General features: G+C 37.5%; 3 protein-coding genes across 7 annotated transcripts; all 3 read right to left on the bottom strand.

Annotated features, from left to right (window-relative positions):
• Window positions 1-3: 3 nt before the first annotated feature.
• LOC118434822 (potassium/sodium hyperpolarization-activated cyclic nucleotide-gated channel 1-like) lies at window positions 4-702 on the bottom strand. Its single transcript, XM_035849147.1, has 5 exons — window positions 694-702; window positions 534-630; window positions 371-463; window positions 224-305; window positions 4-139 (listed from the first exon to the last, which is right to left on the bottom strand). Exons 1-5 carry the CDS (start codon window positions 700-702, stop codon window positions 4-6), a joined length of 417 nt encoding a protein of 138 aa, XP_035705040.1.
• A 359-nt stretch (window positions 703-1,061) lies between these two features.
• LOC110846092 (vacuolar protein sorting-associated protein 52 homolog) lies at window positions 1,062-4,107 on the bottom strand. The gene is made up of 12 exons (XM_022092723.2): window positions 3,772-4,107; window positions 3,435-3,703; window positions 3,101-3,346; window positions 2,760-3,024; window positions 2,484-2,657; window positions 2,272-2,399; window positions 2,100-2,205; window positions 1,905-2,026; window positions 1,755-1,836; window positions 1,517-1,691; window positions 1,328-1,432; window positions 1,062-1,256 (listed from the first exon to the last, which is right to left on the bottom strand). The coding sequence occupies exons 1-12, from the start codon at window positions 3,892-3,894 to the stop codon at window positions 1,099-1,101; spliced, it is 1,953 nt and encodes a 650-aa protein (XP_021948415.1). The 5' UTR covers window positions 3,895-4,107; the 3' UTR covers window positions 1,062-1,098.
• Window positions 4,108-4,242: 135 nt separating this feature from the next.
• On the bottom strand, window positions 4,243-12,683 carry LOC110845558 (prolyl endopeptidase). Of its 5 annotated transcripts, none has more exons than XM_022091997.2 (24): window positions 12,314-12,495; window positions 11,675-11,803; window positions 8,079-8,333; window positions 7,889-7,999; window positions 7,781-7,830; window positions 7,624-7,694; window positions 7,340-7,539; window positions 7,172-7,270; window positions 6,871-7,080; window positions 6,614-6,780; window positions 6,400-6,513; window positions 6,210-6,318; window positions 5,992-6,105; window positions 5,768-5,916; window positions 5,607-5,677; window positions 5,487-5,530; window positions 5,242-5,320; window positions 5,154-5,172; window positions 5,041-5,084; window positions 4,847-4,978; window positions 4,683-4,768; window positions 4,563-4,611; window positions 4,457-4,476; window positions 4,243-4,391 (listed from the first exon to the last, which is right to left on the bottom strand). In XM_022091997.2, exons 2-24 carry the CDS (start codon window positions 11,768-11,770, stop codon window positions 4,326-4,328), a joined length of 2,355 nt encoding a protein of 784 aa, XP_021947689.1. In that variant the 5' UTR covers window positions 11,771-11,803; window positions 12,314-12,495; the 3' UTR covers window positions 4,243-4,325. The 5 variants fall into 5 exon arrangements, with proteins under 5 accessions (XP_021947689.1, XP_021947690.1, XP_021947691.1 ...); XM_022091998.2 differs by lacking the exon at window positions 12,314-12,495 and adding an exon at window positions 11,900-12,142; XM_022091999.2 differs by lacking the exons at window positions 4,243-4,391; window positions 4,457-4,476; window positions 4,563-4,611; ... (17 more) ...; window positions 7,889-7,999; window positions 8,079-8,333 and adding exons at window positions 9,049-10,258; window positions 10,362-10,482; window positions 10,545-11,363; window positions 11,434-11,484; window positions 11,900-12,211 and having other exon boundaries at window positions 12,314-12,683.
• Between the last annotated feature and the right edge of the window lie 5,938 nt (window positions 12,684-18,621).

An 18,621-nucleotide genomic window follows, 5' to 3' on the forward strand; every position in this document is an offset into this window, starting at 1 on the left:
GCTTTAAAAGCTGACAATTTGCATTTTTACAAATTTTTCACCTTGTCCTGTGAGTGTTTCACTCATGTATGAAATCAAAATTGGTTGTCGAATCAGGGTTACTAGCAAAGCAAATGTCACCAAGATTTCCCACGACCAACTAAAATTGATTTGACGTAATGTGATTAATAACATTTATATGATAACATCTATGAACATGCCTGCACAAAATAAAAGTACCGACCGAAATGTGCTGAACGGATGAATTATCCAAGGGAAAGATGCTAAATGACGAGATCGTTCCATGTAAACGCCATACCGGCTTCCTTTTAAAGCGTTTAAAATTAGTTTAAAATTCGCACAAAATTTTTGGATTCTAAAATTTTCTTACGAAATCCAGCTCTGTGAATTCGAGGATGTGTTGATACCAGAAAGGATTCACGAAAGAAACGGTAACATTTCGAGTTACAAATGTATCCAAAAGCTATTTATGTATCATAAAAAACAATAATCGAGGCAATTATGTGTAAATTATTAACTGTTTATTTTTTTACAATCGCCATCTCCACGTCCCCTGTAAAGTTTGCTATGATCAAATTTTGGGTTTTCGAAGTCTTCCAATTGGATAGATGTTTCAGAATCATATTTTTCCTACATAAAATTGGTGTTCATCATATCAAATTATATATGGCAATCTTATGCAATGCATGTGACGGATTTCATAAAAATTAGTCATTTATGTATTAAACTTACGCCAGGCAAGTCCACTAAAGGATTGATTTTGAAATCGGGAAGACCATCATCTATTGAACCCGAATTTTATAGAATAGTTAGCAAGCCAATTTATAAAGCAAGTTGATATTTGGTATGAAAGTTTATGACGTACTGGTGACCACCCTGGGCATGATGCACAAGTTCGTTTTTTATCAAAGGCCAAGATATTTTTGGGGAAAAATCTGGCCGCGGTTGGATGAATTGAGCGAATTAATAATTAATCTAGTGGGAAATTAAACTTTCAATGCAAGAAACCAAATTTAATTACTATGGGTGCCGAGTAAAATAATTTAATAAATCATACTCGATTGAGTTTCGAGCAAATTACTCGTCTTTTATTTTTTATTAAAAGTTCGGTTTATACTTTTTAACTTCAACCATTAGTTGATGAATGTTAACCAAATCTTGTCTACTTGTCAATGAAGGCATATGGTCCGCTAAAATCTTTTGAAATCTATGATAATACTGAATTAACAGTGTTAATGCTTGTTGAAGAACGGTTGCTAGAATCAATAAATTAGATTATTATTTAAATTGTAAAAGGAATAATGTAACATAAATAATAACGACCAACCTCCTGTTCGAAAACTTGGAAAGGATGACATGACTTCTCTGTTAACAGAATCTATAGCTTGCTTCCAGGTAGCACCAAAATTAATAATGATTGCAGAAACACGAGCTGCAAACATACGAATTTAAATAATAAGTATATGTAGTATCAAGCAATAGTACATTTAAAGGTAGATATAAACAAATAACCAACCTTCTTCCTTTGCTAATAGCTGTGAATGATTGCCTTGAATCATGTTTTCAGCCTCCCTGACAAATTGTATTAAAGTTCCAAAGTGGGGGGATAGTGTTTCCTCTGCATATTCTGCAGTTTTTTTGTTCAACGACACACGAAATCTGTCACTTTCCTTTGGCTCTTGCCCCTTTTCCTAAAATAGTAATATGTTTTTACGCAGTCATAAATAAGTGAAAATAAAACATGCTTATCGTACCATATGAACTGAGAGTATCAAATCAAAATTGTTGATTAAAAATACTAATTGCTTAGATCGCTCTTGAAAAGCGCTGGCCATTCTGTAATTTAAAATTTTCTCCTCACCAGTTAGTTTCACAGCAGAAAAAGTTGCTTGTATATCTCATACCTAATCAAATTGGGTTCCATCTCCTCAGCCAACCAAAGTAATGACTTTCTCACTCTTTCTTGTGGAAACCCTGCGTCAATAACTGCTAGTCCGCTACTTAATTCTGCATATCGACGAGTTATCTGGAATACCAAAATTTTGGTAATGTCAAATTTTTAAAAACAAACATCGAAATCTAGACAGTCATTTACTAACATAGTGAGGCATCAAGTCTGTTGGCATTGTTTCACATCCCTTTAATGAGAATGCGTTGGCACTTAAAGCTCTGTCAAATGCAGGCCATATGTAATCCAATGCAGCACTAAATATTTATTAATTAATTCATGTTATTATTTCTGTTATTATTATTATTACTGCTGTTACTGACCTGAATAAGTGGTCCAGAGCTGGAACAGCTCTTTTGTGGGTTACCATTTGTAGCCTTAATACGATATGTGCACATAAGAGCAGACCGATCCCATCCCAACTGTTCGAAGTGCCTTCGTCAACGACACTCTAATACGACATAATAAACAAGATGCACGTTTACAATTTAAAACTTTTAAATAAATTGCTATGTAACATCAGTATGTAATGTACCAATAGCTGTCCAAGAGTTTTCCCCATGACTTGGTGGAACAAATCCATTAAAATTGTGGTCTTAACCATAAAGAAATCTCCCAAAAACAAATATTCACGGCAAGCATTGTCCACTAAAGTAAAAATGAGAGATCTGAATAAAGCTTCATATGGAAGAGGAGGTCCATTCCAAGCCTAAGTAGAACAGAGATTGTATTGTATAGTTTGATATTTTACTACTCAAGCTCATTGATTCAACAGATCCGATATATTTCAAGAGATATATTTAATGCTTACATGTGGAACTAGTGCTGGTGCTTCCAAATCGTTCAACAAATCTGCTCTGCTGCCCAAAGAGAATAGTGGATTTTTTCCTTTGACTTCCTCTGCCGCAGCGAGGACATGATCCTTGGTCGCAGTTTCTGAAGTCTGCTTTTTCGCAAGTCTGGCTGCATAGGTTTTGAAGTATGAGTAGTATACTTTGCTCATGGTGTCAATATACTCGTCTTTGATTTCTTTAGCCACTTGGCGTTCATTCTTTAGGAGGAACTCAAAGAAGAACCTATAATGGCAAATAATGCAATGATATAGCTAAACGTACTTATAAATGAAATATTAATGTATCGTGAAAAACTCACTTATGTTTTAAAAGACCATTTTGTGGAATTTGATAATTGGTCACAGGTTTTCTAAATTTATACGTCTGCTGTAATAAATATTCTCGAACTTTTGCTGTTGCACGAACTGTCAATTTTTCAATGACATCAGCCACATCTTTTGCAGCTTTAGTGTCCCTCACTGAATTTACAAATTGTGCCTTTTGACCTAAAATTTTCAACTGGTCTGTAAAAATTGGCTCTGTGGCAGGTGTATCTAAAATTGTTCTAGTGGTTGGGTAACATTGAACAAGAGTATTTAGTACATATATAATGCTCCCATATTAATTATTCTCCAATAAATAATTATATATACCTAATCAGCGTGTCAGAAACCACCATGTCGTCCACAAACGAAGAGAGCTCTCCACGAACGGCTTGTCTGTTGCAAAGTTGGACACTCATGCTTATCGACTGTTTCTGTAATGTCTCGATTTCACTACTTAGAGATCCAAGCTCGCCTTGGAATCCAAGAAGCATTTTCTCCATGTCTTCCAGAATTTTGTCGCAGTCGCCAATCTGATTGTGGAGGTTGGCGATGTTGACGCTTTCATGTATATAGTCCTTAATGGCCTCGTTCTCAGCCTGCGACCGAGAAGAAGAAATTAACGTAGCGATTTGATGGAGAATATCACGTAAATTTATATACGTACCTCTCTTAACTCTTTTTCAATATTTTTCGAATATTCTCTGAGATCGCCCTGCGATTGTAGGGCTTCTCGAACCAAATGTTCAATTTCCGGACTCACTTCTTCTAATAGACTTGCCGCATCCATTCTTAATTTTTATAAAGGTTTAAAACAATCACAATACTTGTTAAATTAATTGAGCTGGTGAACTTTTTTTTACTGAAAAGTGACGGGAGTCCCGTCACGGGACTGATTAGGTGATCTTATCAAACAGAAGTTTTCTTTCTTACACCAACAACTGCCTATTTCTATATGTTGTTTTGAAATAAATTGTTATTCGACTGTCATCTTGTTTTGAATAATCCGAATGAATCTACTACACCGCCTTACGAGATATGTCGTCTCGAGGTGCCCACCTTACATAATTGTTAATGTTGATACTTCACCGTTGCATAATTTATATAATGTACAGCTCGATTACTACACAGACAGAAATGAATCAATTAAATACTCTCTTTATTCCTAGATGTTGTTACAAATAGAAAATAAATCAATTCGTACATAAGAATTTTGTCAAATTAAGGTTTGAATGTTATTCCAAGGGTCTGGACTAGAAACGCCAAGATGTCCACATGCTCTTCAATCTGAAATTATAAGACTGTAGAATGAATAATTTAATTTCTCTATGCAATTTGTTTGTTTGACTTACAATTTTCTTAGTTGGTTTACCTGAAAATTGGGTAGTGCAAAAAACAAAAAGAGGTCTTTAAATTTTGCCTTTACAAATTCATATGTAGATAAGCACACATACTTACCAGCCCCATGCCCAGCTTTTGTTTCAATGCGGATCAGTAGAGGGTTTGACTGCAAGATGAAAATTAGTCTCTTTATGAAACCATATTCTGAGACCTATGTATTCTGATATATTAGACTACCTGGTTAGGGTGTCGACCCACTACTTTCTGAAGTTGAGCAATGAATTTAAAAGAATGAAGTGGCGAAACCCGATCATCATGGTCGGCTACAACAATGGACGCAAAATATTACACGGACTCAGAACATTCAGGGGTAAAGCTTATACATTAAATAGTGTACTTACCGGTCAGCAAAAGGACAGATGGATACTGTTTCTCTATATCCTCGGGAGCATTGACGTTATGAACAGGAGAGAATTTGATAAGGTTGTCAAAATGCTTCTTCTCATCAGGACATCCATAGTCAGAACACCATGCTAAATGAAAAGCATTATTGTATAAATTATTAAATTTAGTAATCACTTATGATAAGGCTCACCATATCCAATGGTAAACTTGTGGAATCTAAGCATGTCCATTACACTGAAAGAAGCAAAAGCAAGAATTGTGGCATTAATATATATCATTAAATCATACCAATACAATACTTACCCAACTTGAGCAATGGCAGCTGTACAAAGTAGACATTAATAATTAAAATACTGTGCAGGATAAAGTACAGGATTATTTGGTTTTGTACCTCCGAATAAGTCAGGCCGTTGATTTATTGATGCACCAACAAGCAGTCCTCCATTGCTAGCTCCTTGGATTACAATTTTCTAGAACCAACAAATCCAACAAATTAATAATTTTCCAGAAATTGAAACCTATTTTGAGGTCAGTAGAGGAAATAGAGCAACAAAACTACGGGGAAAGGTATGAACTTCATTAATTTCATTATTACCATAATCAGGAAGTAGTACATATTATATTAGTCATGTTTACCTTTGCAGAACTGTAATTGTTGTCGATGAGATACTGAGCCGCAGCTACAAGGTTAGAATATAGACTAATATCATTGATTTAAACATGGAATACTATACGTATGTGTGACTACTGACTTACCTTGAAAGTCATCAAAACTGTTTTGCTTGTTTAGCAATCTTCCACCATTGTGCCAGTGCTCGCCATATTCCCTTCAAATTGATTAAGTTTATCGTCTTCAATTTTGCAAATTCAATTACTAATAATACTTAAATATAGTGTTACTGCTAATAATAGCGTACCCTCCACCCCGGATGTTTGGAATACAAACCACGCCTTCAAAATGTTGCATGAATACTAAGCGGGTCACAGAAAATGCAGGCTGAACAGAAATGTTAAATCCTCCGTAGCCATACAATAAACAGACGTTGCTGCCATCCCGTTTAATACCCTAGCATGACATCATAAAGAATACAGGTCAACCAACGTATAAATGTATGAAATAAAGTGAACACTCGAAAATTACCTTTATGTGAACGATAAACATGGGTATTTTGGTTCCATCTTTACCGTTGTAGAATATTTGTTGGGTCTCAAACTGTGATGCATCAAAGCCTTCTAAATGAACTTCTCTTATAAGCTGTGAATCAAAAGTGATGGTTAAAATAGTGTCATATAAATAATGTCGTTTAAACCAATCTGTCAGAATTTGATTTAAGTGAAATGGTAGCAACTTATTAATACCTTTGCACTGAAGGGTGTTGTACTGAAGTCGCAATGAAAAATTCTTCCAGGACTTAGAAATGATGCAAATTGATAAAAGAACTCAGAATGTTGGCGTTTTCCGGAATACCTACGGTAATATATTTCTTTATTTAATCAAGCAGATCATTTATTAACATCAGACAACGTATGTATTAATTGAAATATATACCCGGTAATCGTGCCAACATCCAAGTCAAAGTTTTGAATGTATGTGCCATCCGTTAAGCTTCGTAACTCCAAAGTATTTTTCACATCCTCGAGAAATCCCAAAACTAACTTGTCCCTGTCAAGAGCGATAACAAATAGTCACGAATTATTAATATAACCACTGATTGAAATTGTACGACTGTGCAAAAATGCTATTGTTATCAATAGTCACTTACTGGTTGACGCACGCAGCCCAGTCCAAAACATTTTTCGGGTGCTCTGGTACAAGAGTGGTCCACCCATCATCAGTTATAGGCTTTGAAAAGTCAATCGTAGCAATACGGTAATTTGGTGCCCCTTTACTGGTTCGGAAATGAAACTTTGGCCCATCATTGGTAACATACTATTAACATGAAAGAAAAGGTACTGCGTAAAACATCACAGTAAAATACCAATCACTCAGGATTGAATATACATACATATATGTACTTACATCGTAATCGGCTTCATATTTTGACACAACAGGTGTCAACACAAGTTTTGAGTTGAAACCATTTTTCATTTGTTCAGAAACATCGGCAAAAAATACCAAATTATCGCGACAGTCCTGCTGCGGAAAGACCAGCAGATATTTTCCGCAATCACTAACTTCAGCTGCCACTCTCCATTTTGGATTTTCAAGGAACTCGACCACTAGAACGTCCTACGAATAAAAATCAGGTAAAACTAACAACTCGGTAACTCGGTCAGTAGCCCGAGTCAGGTTGCATAGTATCGCTACAATTTTTCAATACCTCCGACTGGCTTGTCCCAAGTAGATGGTAATAAAGTTTCTGGTGTTCATTTGATGTAGTTTCTGACCCGTCAGTAATCCCTTCCTGCTCTGGGTATCGCTGAAGCATATATTATTCGTTAAATTCAACTTTAAACCAAGCACGTGATTGTCTATGTGATCGTCTTACGCCATAAAAAATTCCTTTATTGTCGATGGTCCAAGCAATGCTGCTAAATTTCACCTTATGCAGAACTTCTGGGTAATTCTCGCCAGTAGAAACATTTTTAAAGTGAATTGAAATCCAGTCACTTCCACTGGCACTTAACCCATACGCAAAAATTTCTCCATTATCCGAAAATTTGTAAGTTGAAATTGCCACTGTTCCATCTATACAAATTAAATTATTGTATAAATAAATCATTATTTATAAAATCCGTTAATGTTAGCAAAATAAAATTAAATTCTACTGACCTTCTGATAATGTATTTGGATCGAGAAACACTTTTCCTTCATCTTCCAATGATTCTTGGACGTACAAAACACTAAAAGACAAATTTCATAATATAATTAATTGTCCATGGTTTATTTCCCAAATTAGTCAATATTAGTAATTTTGAAAATTTCGTACCTTTGATTTTGAAGTCCTGTATTTTTAAAGTAAAAGTAACGATTCCCTCGCTGCAAAATATAAAACAATTAACGTTATTTGCAACTCATGCATAACTTTGTAACTAACCTTGTAGGGGCATGAGTATTTAGGATAGTTCCACAGCTCAGTTAATCGCTTTTCAATTGCTCCGCGGACTTCGCATTTCCCCAAAAATGGTACGGTAATGGCGTTTTGTGCCTTTTGACATAACGATATACGCACATGAGATATACCAAACATTCATTTAAATATGGACAATATACGAGACTTTACATACCTCCACAAATTTTGTAACTTCTTCAGAGTCTGGTTTCTCCAACCAACGGAAAGGATCGGCAATTTTGGTGCCATGATAATCATCAATCACATTGGGATCTTCCTTTAGAACTGGGTATTCAATTTTAGCCGGCCCCATGGTGGCTGGAAGTGGTAAAGAGGAATTTGGTGAAACTGCACAGACGAAAAAACTACGGTGATTGTGGAAGTAGAGTTTTGGTGTAAAAGATGATTGTTGGACACGTTCCCACAGAGACTGAAACATGTTAAAATAATAGTTATCTACCAATCAATATTGCTTGACAACTTTACACTTCTAACCATGTTGCGACAAATGAATTGTTTCCAACACAAATTTTCATTTTTGAAGAAATTATTATGTACTATAAAAATGGTGTGAGTGGACCGTTGCTAAGTTGGAGGATTGAGATGACCCCCTAGGTCAAATCTGGATCAAATTATCTCACACCCTCCAGTGGGGTGTCAATCGATCGGTCTAGATCATACGATCATTTTGGTATATTATAGAATTTTGTGAGATAAGAATTGACTGTAAAATTCCTGAAAAACTTAAATTTTAGAGATATTCTTCGAAATAAACGTTTTAATTTTCCGAAATAGTGCACTCGAGATTTTTAGCTTAAAAAATCAAGCTAAAAATTAGGATGATTTCATCCTTGAGAAGTAAGCCCCTATCTCTGCCTATTGAAAAGTTATTCGAGGTCAAACTCGTTGGTACTTTTTTGTACTTTTTACCATCGCAAAAGTACCAACGATTTCAAAAATGATTTTTTTTTCGAAATGCTTCATTTGTCGCAACCGTATTACACTGCTAAGATACTTATTGTCAAGCAACCGTGGTTATCTACTTTCTGTGCTATATGCAATTTATGAATTCAAATAAACTACTAAAGAACGGCATAACAGAGAATCCATGAACTAATGACAATGAATCTTAACTATATTATTAAGATTTGCAACAATTGTTTCGGATTTTAATATAAAAATAATCATTATTATTCTCCAGGATTATTATAAAATATTTGTAATAGATACATTACCAAAATTTTAATTGTATGTTATTGGTATACAAGACAATGCTAACAGTGGAAATGATGCTGGCATAAGCCCATAAATAACACAATGCCAAGTAATTCGGGACATACATGGTGTGCATCATGCAGTTCACCAATCCCGTCAAGAGATTTCCAAAGAGGAAAACTAAAAGCCCATTGTAACAAATAGCTTCCAATGTGACTGGCGATTTAGTTAAATCTGGCATTGAGATTAAATTCTTTTCGTTGGTTAGATTTATTTTATTCTCGTTCCTCTTCTTTTCCTCCTCCTCCTCCTCTGTTTCACCCTCCAGTCGTGTCTCAAGGTGGCTCAATTCTTCTTCGAGGTGTTTTATGAGCGTTGTAACCTCGCCACAGATTGATGATTTCCCAGATTTCTTAAATTCTCCGAGTTTTTGTTCCAACTGTGCAAGTGCTACCTCCAACTCTTCGTCCTTTGTAGCCGTTTCCCCACAATGTACTCCATGTCCTTTAGCTTTGAACTGTTGATTCAACTTTTTAATTTTCTCTTCCTCCCGATCCATCACAGACTTTAGTTCGTATGAAATCAATGGTCCATGCAGTAGTCCAACATGTTGGGCAACTGACTGAAGTAAACTTATTGTTGTAAGAGCCCATAAAATCGTGTAGTTTGTTGCTAAAATCCAAAGGCTATAGGACAAATTTGCTGCCCTCCGACAACTTTGAGTTCCGTACGATTTGGAAACGTATAAGCCTATCCAAAGCATTAACACATGAACCAGCGATCGAAAGGAGTGTAACGACCAGTGTTTGATAGTTTGCGAAGGGACCGAGTAAATAACTTTGCCCACGTATACACTTGCAAGGTAAATGGTGAGATATCCACAAACTGAGAACAATCCTTCGCGATTAGCATCTATAATGTTGTTTCTTGAAGTGTGAATGTTGAGAAGATAACTTTCCAAAAGATTATCCTTGGTCAACAAGTATTCATACACGAGTCCGACGATACATGAAAGTTTGAAGGAGAAGGCAGGATTGATACATGAGAAAATAAGAGCACTCAAGAGCTTGACAGACGCCAATGTGAAGAAAAAATTCCAGTGTACCCCATATTCTTCTACTACCTCATGATATTCAATCCCTAATAATAAAAGCAAAATTGCTGTTAGTAATTATCATAATTCTTCCCTGTTATTAGTTGTTTCTAACCATACTATGCATATATGTAAATGCATGCAAGTTACCTTTCACTGAAATAAGGCGAATTAGACCAATTGCGAGCAGAGGAAGGGTAGAGATCCATGACTTGAGCAAATTAGATTTCCTCCCTTTCGCCTCGGGTGAAATGATAGCATTTGCAAAAATCTAATGAGACAGGAAAGCTCAGAATGCAATGGTATATTTATAGTGGCAAAAATCTAGCTTACGAAAGAGCCTGTTCCGATGTCCATCAAGCTATATCCATACTTCTTAGTTTTAGCATACCGCCGAGGGAAAAGTGGGAAATCGACTGCGAGAATTGCAATCACCGTGACGTATATGACAATTGCCCTATAATTCGTTATAAATGGATATTTGATCTTATCATCGCCACCACCGTCACTGCTACTGCTCCTTTTCTCCTCCTTTTCATCGCATTCTGATAGTTTATTGGCCGGATTCAATCCAGTGAAAGGCACTGATGATGAAGTCAGAGGTTTATTCTTGATTTTATCCCAGAAGCATAAAAAACCCTCCCATTTCGGTTCTGTGATAGCGTAATTGACAACCATGATTCCCGCACAAGTACAGATTAGGAAGATCCAGACGAAGTTGTTGTACATGGATACTTGCTCTTCATCCTGACCAGCCAAAATCGTAACCAGCCACAAGGGTAGAACAACGATGAAGGGGTATTCCATAATAGCTCGAATGTAATTGTAGAAACATGAATCTTTCGTTGCATGGTAGATAAATTTTGGAGGAACGGCCCAGGGAAGAATTAGAGCAGCTAAAAGTGGTGTCAACGAAATGGAGAGAAGAATCTTGAGAATTTCCTCTACCGTCGTTCCATCTTCTGATGTAACAAAATCCGCATGGTTGGCATACGACGATTTGCTCATGATTCAGCTCAAATAACTCAAGTTATTTTTGATCGTTCACTATTTCATTCAATTACTATGGCTTGATGCGGAGAGAAATGCCCACCGAGATGACGATACATTTGATTTATCGTGGATGCCTATTATCTTGTTTGACGTTGATATCTTGAGTAAACCAACAATTTTCAGAATTCAGAATAAATATCACATGAAAGTTTGTATTACTAGTGGTTACTTCCTGAAGGTGATTTAGCCAAGTTGTCACTCTTGCTTATCATCCATCCATCTGCATTAAAACAGTACTTCTGAATTCTGGACCAAAGTTGTTTCTTGTAATTTTTAAGAGGTATGAAATGAGATTTAGATGCAATGTGACTTGTGGTATGCTTGCTATTTCTTTATATGAGTGAAATTGCATGATGGTCAAAATGAAACACGGCAGTACAAAAAGTTAATTGCAAAGGTCTGCTACTTACCAATTTATGAGATGACAACTTTCTCAACAGATTACCAAAATTGGAATTGGTGACGCTACTAGGTCGCAAGGTCGCAAGCCAAGGTTTCAATAACATAGATAGCAACAAATTATGTTAACGCACGATCACCTGTAGTAATCAATCGAAACATAATTTAGCTTTTATATAGGAATTAAACTGCCTCACTTAAATTAAATCATTACGTATTTATTTTCTTCCTCTTACCTCTTAGGATTTGATAAATTAGTTGAACGATTTTTATTAATAATTAATATGGTTGACTAACGTACAACAGAAAGTATATAGGGTTATTTTGCAACTTTAAAAATGAATTCACTGAAAATTAATAGGAAGGATAATTATTAGGAAGTAAAATAAAGACGACACGACGCAATCGATTGATTGAGGAATGACATAAGACTAACGTACTCAATTGTGGAAATCCAGATTGACAACTTTAAGTACGGTAAAATTAAACTAATCAGTTTGGTGGAGTCTAATCCAAGTGACACTGGGACTTTTCCAAATCTCCGTTACCTAACTGACACAAATTATAACCGTTGTCTGTCTACTATAACGGTGAAACCAGAATCACGTCAGACTGAAGATAGAATCAACGGGGAAATAAAACGAACTTACTTGTCTGGAAGAAACTGACAGAGAACTCCACCAAGACGATACCAAAGGGACGTTACAAGTATGCGTTGTTGTATTCAAAATTTCCAAAAAAGACCATCGTATGAAATTTTGAAATTTGAGAAAGCGGAGTGGAAAGAAGATTGAGAGAAAAATCTGTAGCAGGCAAAAACAAACTGTGATTCGAAACTGCCACGAATCCAGTGGCGTCTTGCCCCACTAAACGTCCCACAATTGAGGCTGGCATCATGTATTATTTGGAAATCTTGGAAAATACTCATAATTACGTGAGGAAAATTACAAGGTTATCGTGGTGTTTGAGTTAAAGATAACGAATTCATGAGCAAAAGCTTGATTCTATGCGTGGTACTTAGACTCATTAAATTAATTAAATATGAAACTCGTTAAAAAATTCTCAATATAAATCTCTTATTAAAATCATATTATCATATTTTTAATTGTTCCTATACACTTGAGGCTTAAAATTCACAACTGTCAGTTCAGAACGATAATTTGTAGCCTAGCCACTATTAGCAAGGTCCCCTCGACGTTAGAATTGCATCGATTTCTCTTATCATTATGCGAATTTTATAGCATTGGGGTAAGGTGTATGAATACATATGTAAATATGTAACCTAATAGAGATGATCGTATGACATTATTTGTGTATCATTACTACACTAATTTTTTACATGTATGTTTGATGAAGGGTAGGCAGGCAGCATGGTCGTGGACACACATCAAAGTTGGGAGAAAGTCAGGAGAAAGGGGTGCTTTGATTGAAAGAGGCGGAAGTATAAATTCTTTGGAGTTCTTCTTCTTCCATGGTCACAGAGAGGATTCTTTGTCCTCGGGTCCCCAGAGATCGGTATTCACTTCTCCTCTTGCTTCTTCCCAGTCGAGGATAGAGAGTGAATTTCAAGAGGAAGAACAAGACGACGACGACGACGAAAGAAACGCTCAAAACGAGCGAATCCACTTCACAAAGCAGCAGTGCCATCCGAATCAACGAATTACAATTACGATTCCTTTTTCACTTTTCAGTACACGGACGGAGTGCACTTACATTTGGAGCATCGCCGTGCTCAGCTTCCTTCTACCTGCAGGAATAGCCAACACTATAAATTGGACATCTCGTGATAGATTTCTGGAGAAGGAGAAAAGGAAGGAAGATCCTCCTAGAAATCGAAATTAGAGTTTGAGCTGTTTCGCGAGTATCCGCCGCCCGTCATGTAAAAATCGTCGACACCCGTAATCCACTCTTGAAAGTCTCATTTTTCGGAACGACAAATCCTCTTTGGAGTCATCATCAACCTAATTCTGTTGCCTCCATTTTCAACAATCAGAATTTTTATCCCCTTCATAAAATACGAGGAGGGAGACAAGGTTTTGTCACCACGTCTCGATTCGCCTCATTTTAGAATTATTCGATCCAGAATTTGCTATACGTTTTCAGGACATTGTACTTGATCTCAACAGAATATTGATTGCACGAAGCATACCAAGTAGGAACATTTTTGTACTGCTTTATATCCATTAAAGCTATTTATAAAAGGCAGTAACAATTTTACGCATGGATCCCTTTCCTCTCATCCACTTTTTTCCCCTCTGTCAATACAAACAAGTGATGAGAGATTGTGAAATGATTGACTTCCACTTGGAGCTCTGGGTCACAAAGAGTGAAGGAAAGAGAAGAAAGCAGCGTTGATGGCCGATTACAGTCTCTCACTCTCATGGCACATTTGGAAATGGATAAATTGCATGTCCAAAGCGTCTGAAATCAAACACCTGCGTCGTCAATGGGAAGAAAGGAACAATTCGCTCATCCCACACGAACGAATATAAGAATACATGTAGGTAGACGGATCTTCCGAGATGTCCATTTCTCTCTTTCTCTCTGCTTCTACCTCCGAGCAACCTTCAGGAGCAGAAGACGGAAAAGACCAACGGTTGATTGTTATCCACAACTTTCACTCGCAACGCACCGTAGCAGAATTCAACCTGTTCACGCTCTATTTGGTAATCCTGCTTTCTTTTCAAAACACAAAGTAAATTAGCAACACCACGAGGACACAGTTTCATTTGGATACCGTCGTCGTTGTCCTTTATCCCACGTGGAGGGTTGTTTATTGTCCATTGAAACGGTCATCTCTTCCTGTTTTCTTTTTTTTATCCGTGGCGTATTTGTTAAGCCGTGTGTAGTCGTTGGGCGTTGATTGTGTTTCCTTTTCCTTCCTTCCTGATGGTGCAGCAAGACCAAAAGTGATGTTTTCAGAGTTGAAATTTTTCAGTAACAAATTGACGCACGAATGTACATTTTATCATCATGCGACTTCACTGATCGAGATAAACGAGGACGTCAAGGTTTTGTTTCGATTTTAGGAGGATTTTTTGAAATATATTGGATTTTTGATAGATCACGGAGGAGACTAATACATCATCATACTCTTCTTCACGCTTTATGCCCGTTTTCTCTCCAGCTTTTTACGTCGTTGCTACTCTGCCATTCAGAATTTGGGTGAGCCGTTTTGGCTTCACGGCCGGTTTTGTCTCGCTCCCTTTCTTTCCTACTTGGTTCTTCCTCCGCTGCTGCCTGTGGTTGGTTGGCCACTTACTTTCCCACCATCACAAAATCCCATCACAATTGGGATTTATTTGGATCCGTTTATTGAGGGCATGTTTGGTGATGAGCAGGATGTGATAAGTCTCTCTACACACACACACACATTTGCTCTCTGCTGAATTCCAATGCAATTTTGACCTCGAGTTGATAAAAATCTCTCAATTTGTCAAAGCTTATGTGATTGACTTTATATTCTGGGGCATGGCCTGATCATACATAAAAGGCGAAACTATCTTGGTTAGCACTCTACATCTCCCTCTTTAGCATTAACGATGTATTTGCGGCAGTTAGATTCCCTTCAATCAGTAAAAAGACGCTCATAGACCATCAAGAATTTAAATCAAACGACAAAAAAGCTCTTAGTCTCTCGCTCTCTCTCTCCTGAGGGAAATAATAGAAACGACGCGGTACATACCAGATTGGTTCTTCTCCTCTTTGAGAAGCCAATTAGATATGCAAAAACTCGAGGGATTTTCAACTGTCAAATTGTCTCCTGACTTGAGGACAAGATAGTGGAAGATTTGTGTCAGAAGAAATATGATGAATGGGGACAAGATGATATATGAGGCGGTGTTAAATATATACAAATATATCGCCTAGAGCTGGCAAATCGATAGCAATTACAGATAAACTTTGAGAAGGGGTGAGGTTTCGAAACTCTTATAAATTCTCAAATCAAATTGTGACCCATTACTTGAACTTTCCAAGTTTCGAGTGTCTCTCTCTCTCGCTCTCCCCACTTCTGCTTCACGTAGGTCCAATTCTCCTGCACAACTTCAACCCCCTGAGCTCATCAATCCTCTCCAGTCATATGGATGGGGTTGAATCTCGCTCAAACCTTAATTCCTGCACGAACGAGAGAGAAAAGGAATGGGACAGTTTTCTGAATGGCTGTATATCGGGTGTGAATGGTCGTCGAGTGGTGGTAAGAAATTTCCACCAAATGTGTACTTTCCACTCACATCCATGTTAGGAGACGGTGGAGAAGGTGAATGAAAGTCGTGGATGCTGATTTTTCCCTTTGTTCCCGTTTCATTTCATTAGGGCGAATATGGGTGAGTTTTCGCCTATTTCATACCGTTTGGTGGTAGTCGTGGGTGAAAATCTTTGCCTTGGAGCAGCAGGGTAGAAAAGTCATAAATCATTCAATAAGAATCTCACCGGGATTCAACCGACTAAACTCGGTTCACTTTCTTCATGCCAATGCGACTCCTTCCTTCCTTCCTTCCTTCGCCTCTCTCTCTCTCTCGGCTACTTCTATTTGTATTGGTGGTGGTGGTGATCCAACCCAAACCAACAAATCTGGTGGAAATTTGGAAAGCATTTATTAGGCAATATCAACTCGTTCATCCCTCTGGGAAGTCTATAACCATTAAACGAAGACAAATCACGCTGCAAACTTGGACAGCTGTCAAACTCAAGATGCTGGCTCTTCTTAATTTCCCCACGTTTGATGATGCATAAATACGTTAAGAATTATAAGACGACTACTTTTTAAATATGTAAACTGGAAATAATGGGAGTTGCGGTGGAGAAAATTCTGTTGGATTGGGCACCACAAACCATACCGCGTGCATAATGAATAGCAATCAGTCACTTATGAGAGAGAGAAAGAGAGCCTTATTCCGTAATTGCAAGTTTGAGTGTCGTGCCCCCGCCCACTTTCACTCAATTGGACTTTTGGAGGAATAGTGTCGTCGTGCTGCTGCTGCTATATTATTGTATTGCATTTTATTACATGTATTCTTTCTTTCTGGTGGCTGGCTGGGTCCTAATTTTGTTTCTCATCGCCTCTCTCTCTCTCTGTCTTTGTGGAAAAGTGTACAAAAAGATGTGGCAATAAATATCATTTTAGCTATCATGTTTGTGTCGAGTGTTGGCAGTAGTCTTGAGTGATAGTGCTCAAGTACAATATAAGACTTTCAAGGATTCATTCTCCTCTAAAAGTTCTTAAGATCTTCATCTCGAAATAGCAAGATTTTCTGGCTATTTCGAGATTCAGCAGCAACAGCAGTGAGCAGCAGAACAGTTTCGGACTCTACCCAAAGGACCATTTTGCACTTTGGAATACATTCTCCCTTCGTAGAGAGCAAAGTCGAGGTTATACGCAGATTGACACTCCCGAGGACGGCTGGATGGAAGTCTGCTCCTCCGTTACTACTCACACACAATAAATCCAAAAACTGGAAACCTAAGCATATTTCCATGCTGCTTGCTGGATTTTCATTTGGTCTCTCAGATTGACTGAATAGAAGAACGAGCCATATATTTGCTTCTCAATCGATCTAAGAAACCCTCCAAAGATCTTAACACCGATAAGAATATCCCATCTCAGATGCATCGCGTGTATAGCGCTTAATACATGCATGCATTACTCATTACAGGCGATGAGTAAACATGAACGAACGGTTCGGAATCCCGTAAATAAATAATATATAATGTGCACTGTAATAACATGTTCTCACAATAAGTCGCCCATTCATTATTTCTATGTTTTTAATACTCTAAGGAGCTCCTGAGTATTGTATTAATAACTTACTCTGCTTAGAGTGAAAGCATACGCAGATGTAACATTGGATTGATAATAATTTATCCCATTAAGGTTTAGAAATCTTAATGATCTTGCGACAACCATTACGCGCAAATTAATATTTTAATCTCAGTGTGTGCACTAATATGCCATGTAAGGCGAGACTTTCTCCTGCTTGGAGAAAGTATCCGACCAAAACCCGATGCACTCAACGCATGATTCTGAATCCCCAACAATCATCATCTACTTTTGTATTCTGGTGGTGTTCATAATAAGCGGAGCATAAGGAGCAGCACTTATTGCACGAGAGAAAATAATTTTGATGACTTTGAGGGAGGAGGAGGGTGAGCAGAAGAAGGCCACGCCACACGCTGCCTACCGAGCTGCTGGATATCCCAGGCTTGACTAACCACGAAAGTTGCTGGAGGAGAGGAACGAGCCAAGTGCTGGAACCTTGTTTACCCAACGAAACAGAGGAGCAGCAAGTGATCTCGACGAGTTCTTTTGTTTGACTGTTTGCTGACTCTGATGGATTGTCTGCTGTCTGCAACTCAAGATTCAAGATAATGACTTTTTAATCCACGTTGTTAATCCTCCAGCAATCGGTCTGGAACATGCCATTCCTAGACTAATTACCCAACTATATGACAAACCTAATCAGCACAATGGACTTGCTCAACCGAACAAACTCTGATTATTTAGTCTCGTTTGAACTCTGCCCGTCTTTGTCTCTCGCTTGATTTGGTAGTTGAATCCTGTCATTTGAAGATTCAATTGTAAAACCTCACCACCCAAATGTTCCACCGTGATGGTGCCTACTTTTGCGGTAAGCTATTAAATGTGTGGATTCTTTCAAGTTCAAGTATTAATACGAGGATGAGGAGAAAGTAGAAACTTTTACATCTTTTGCAACTTTCACAAAGTTTCGTCATGAGACACAAGCAACCATTGCATTTTCTGGAACATACTTAATAATCTTGGGTTTCCTTGTAGCCGTAATCTACGTGTTTATGCCAAGTTGATTCGTACAGGAGTTGGTTGGGTGGAAGTTTAGTTGATGTCGTGCAATGTCGTACACATAACGTCGCTTACTTACGTATACATATTCGGGTGAGTGAGGTGTATGTAAGTGATGTCACCTAATGACTTTCAACTACC

This window comes from Folsomia candida, unplaced genomic scaffold (genome assembly GCF_002217175.1).
Source record: "Folsomia candida strain VU population unplaced genomic scaffold, ASM221717v1 Fcan01_Sc003, whole genome shotgun sequence".
Classification (NCBI taxonomy): Eukaryota; Metazoa; Arthropoda; class Collembola; order Entomobryomorpha; family Isotomidae; genus Folsomia; species Folsomia candida.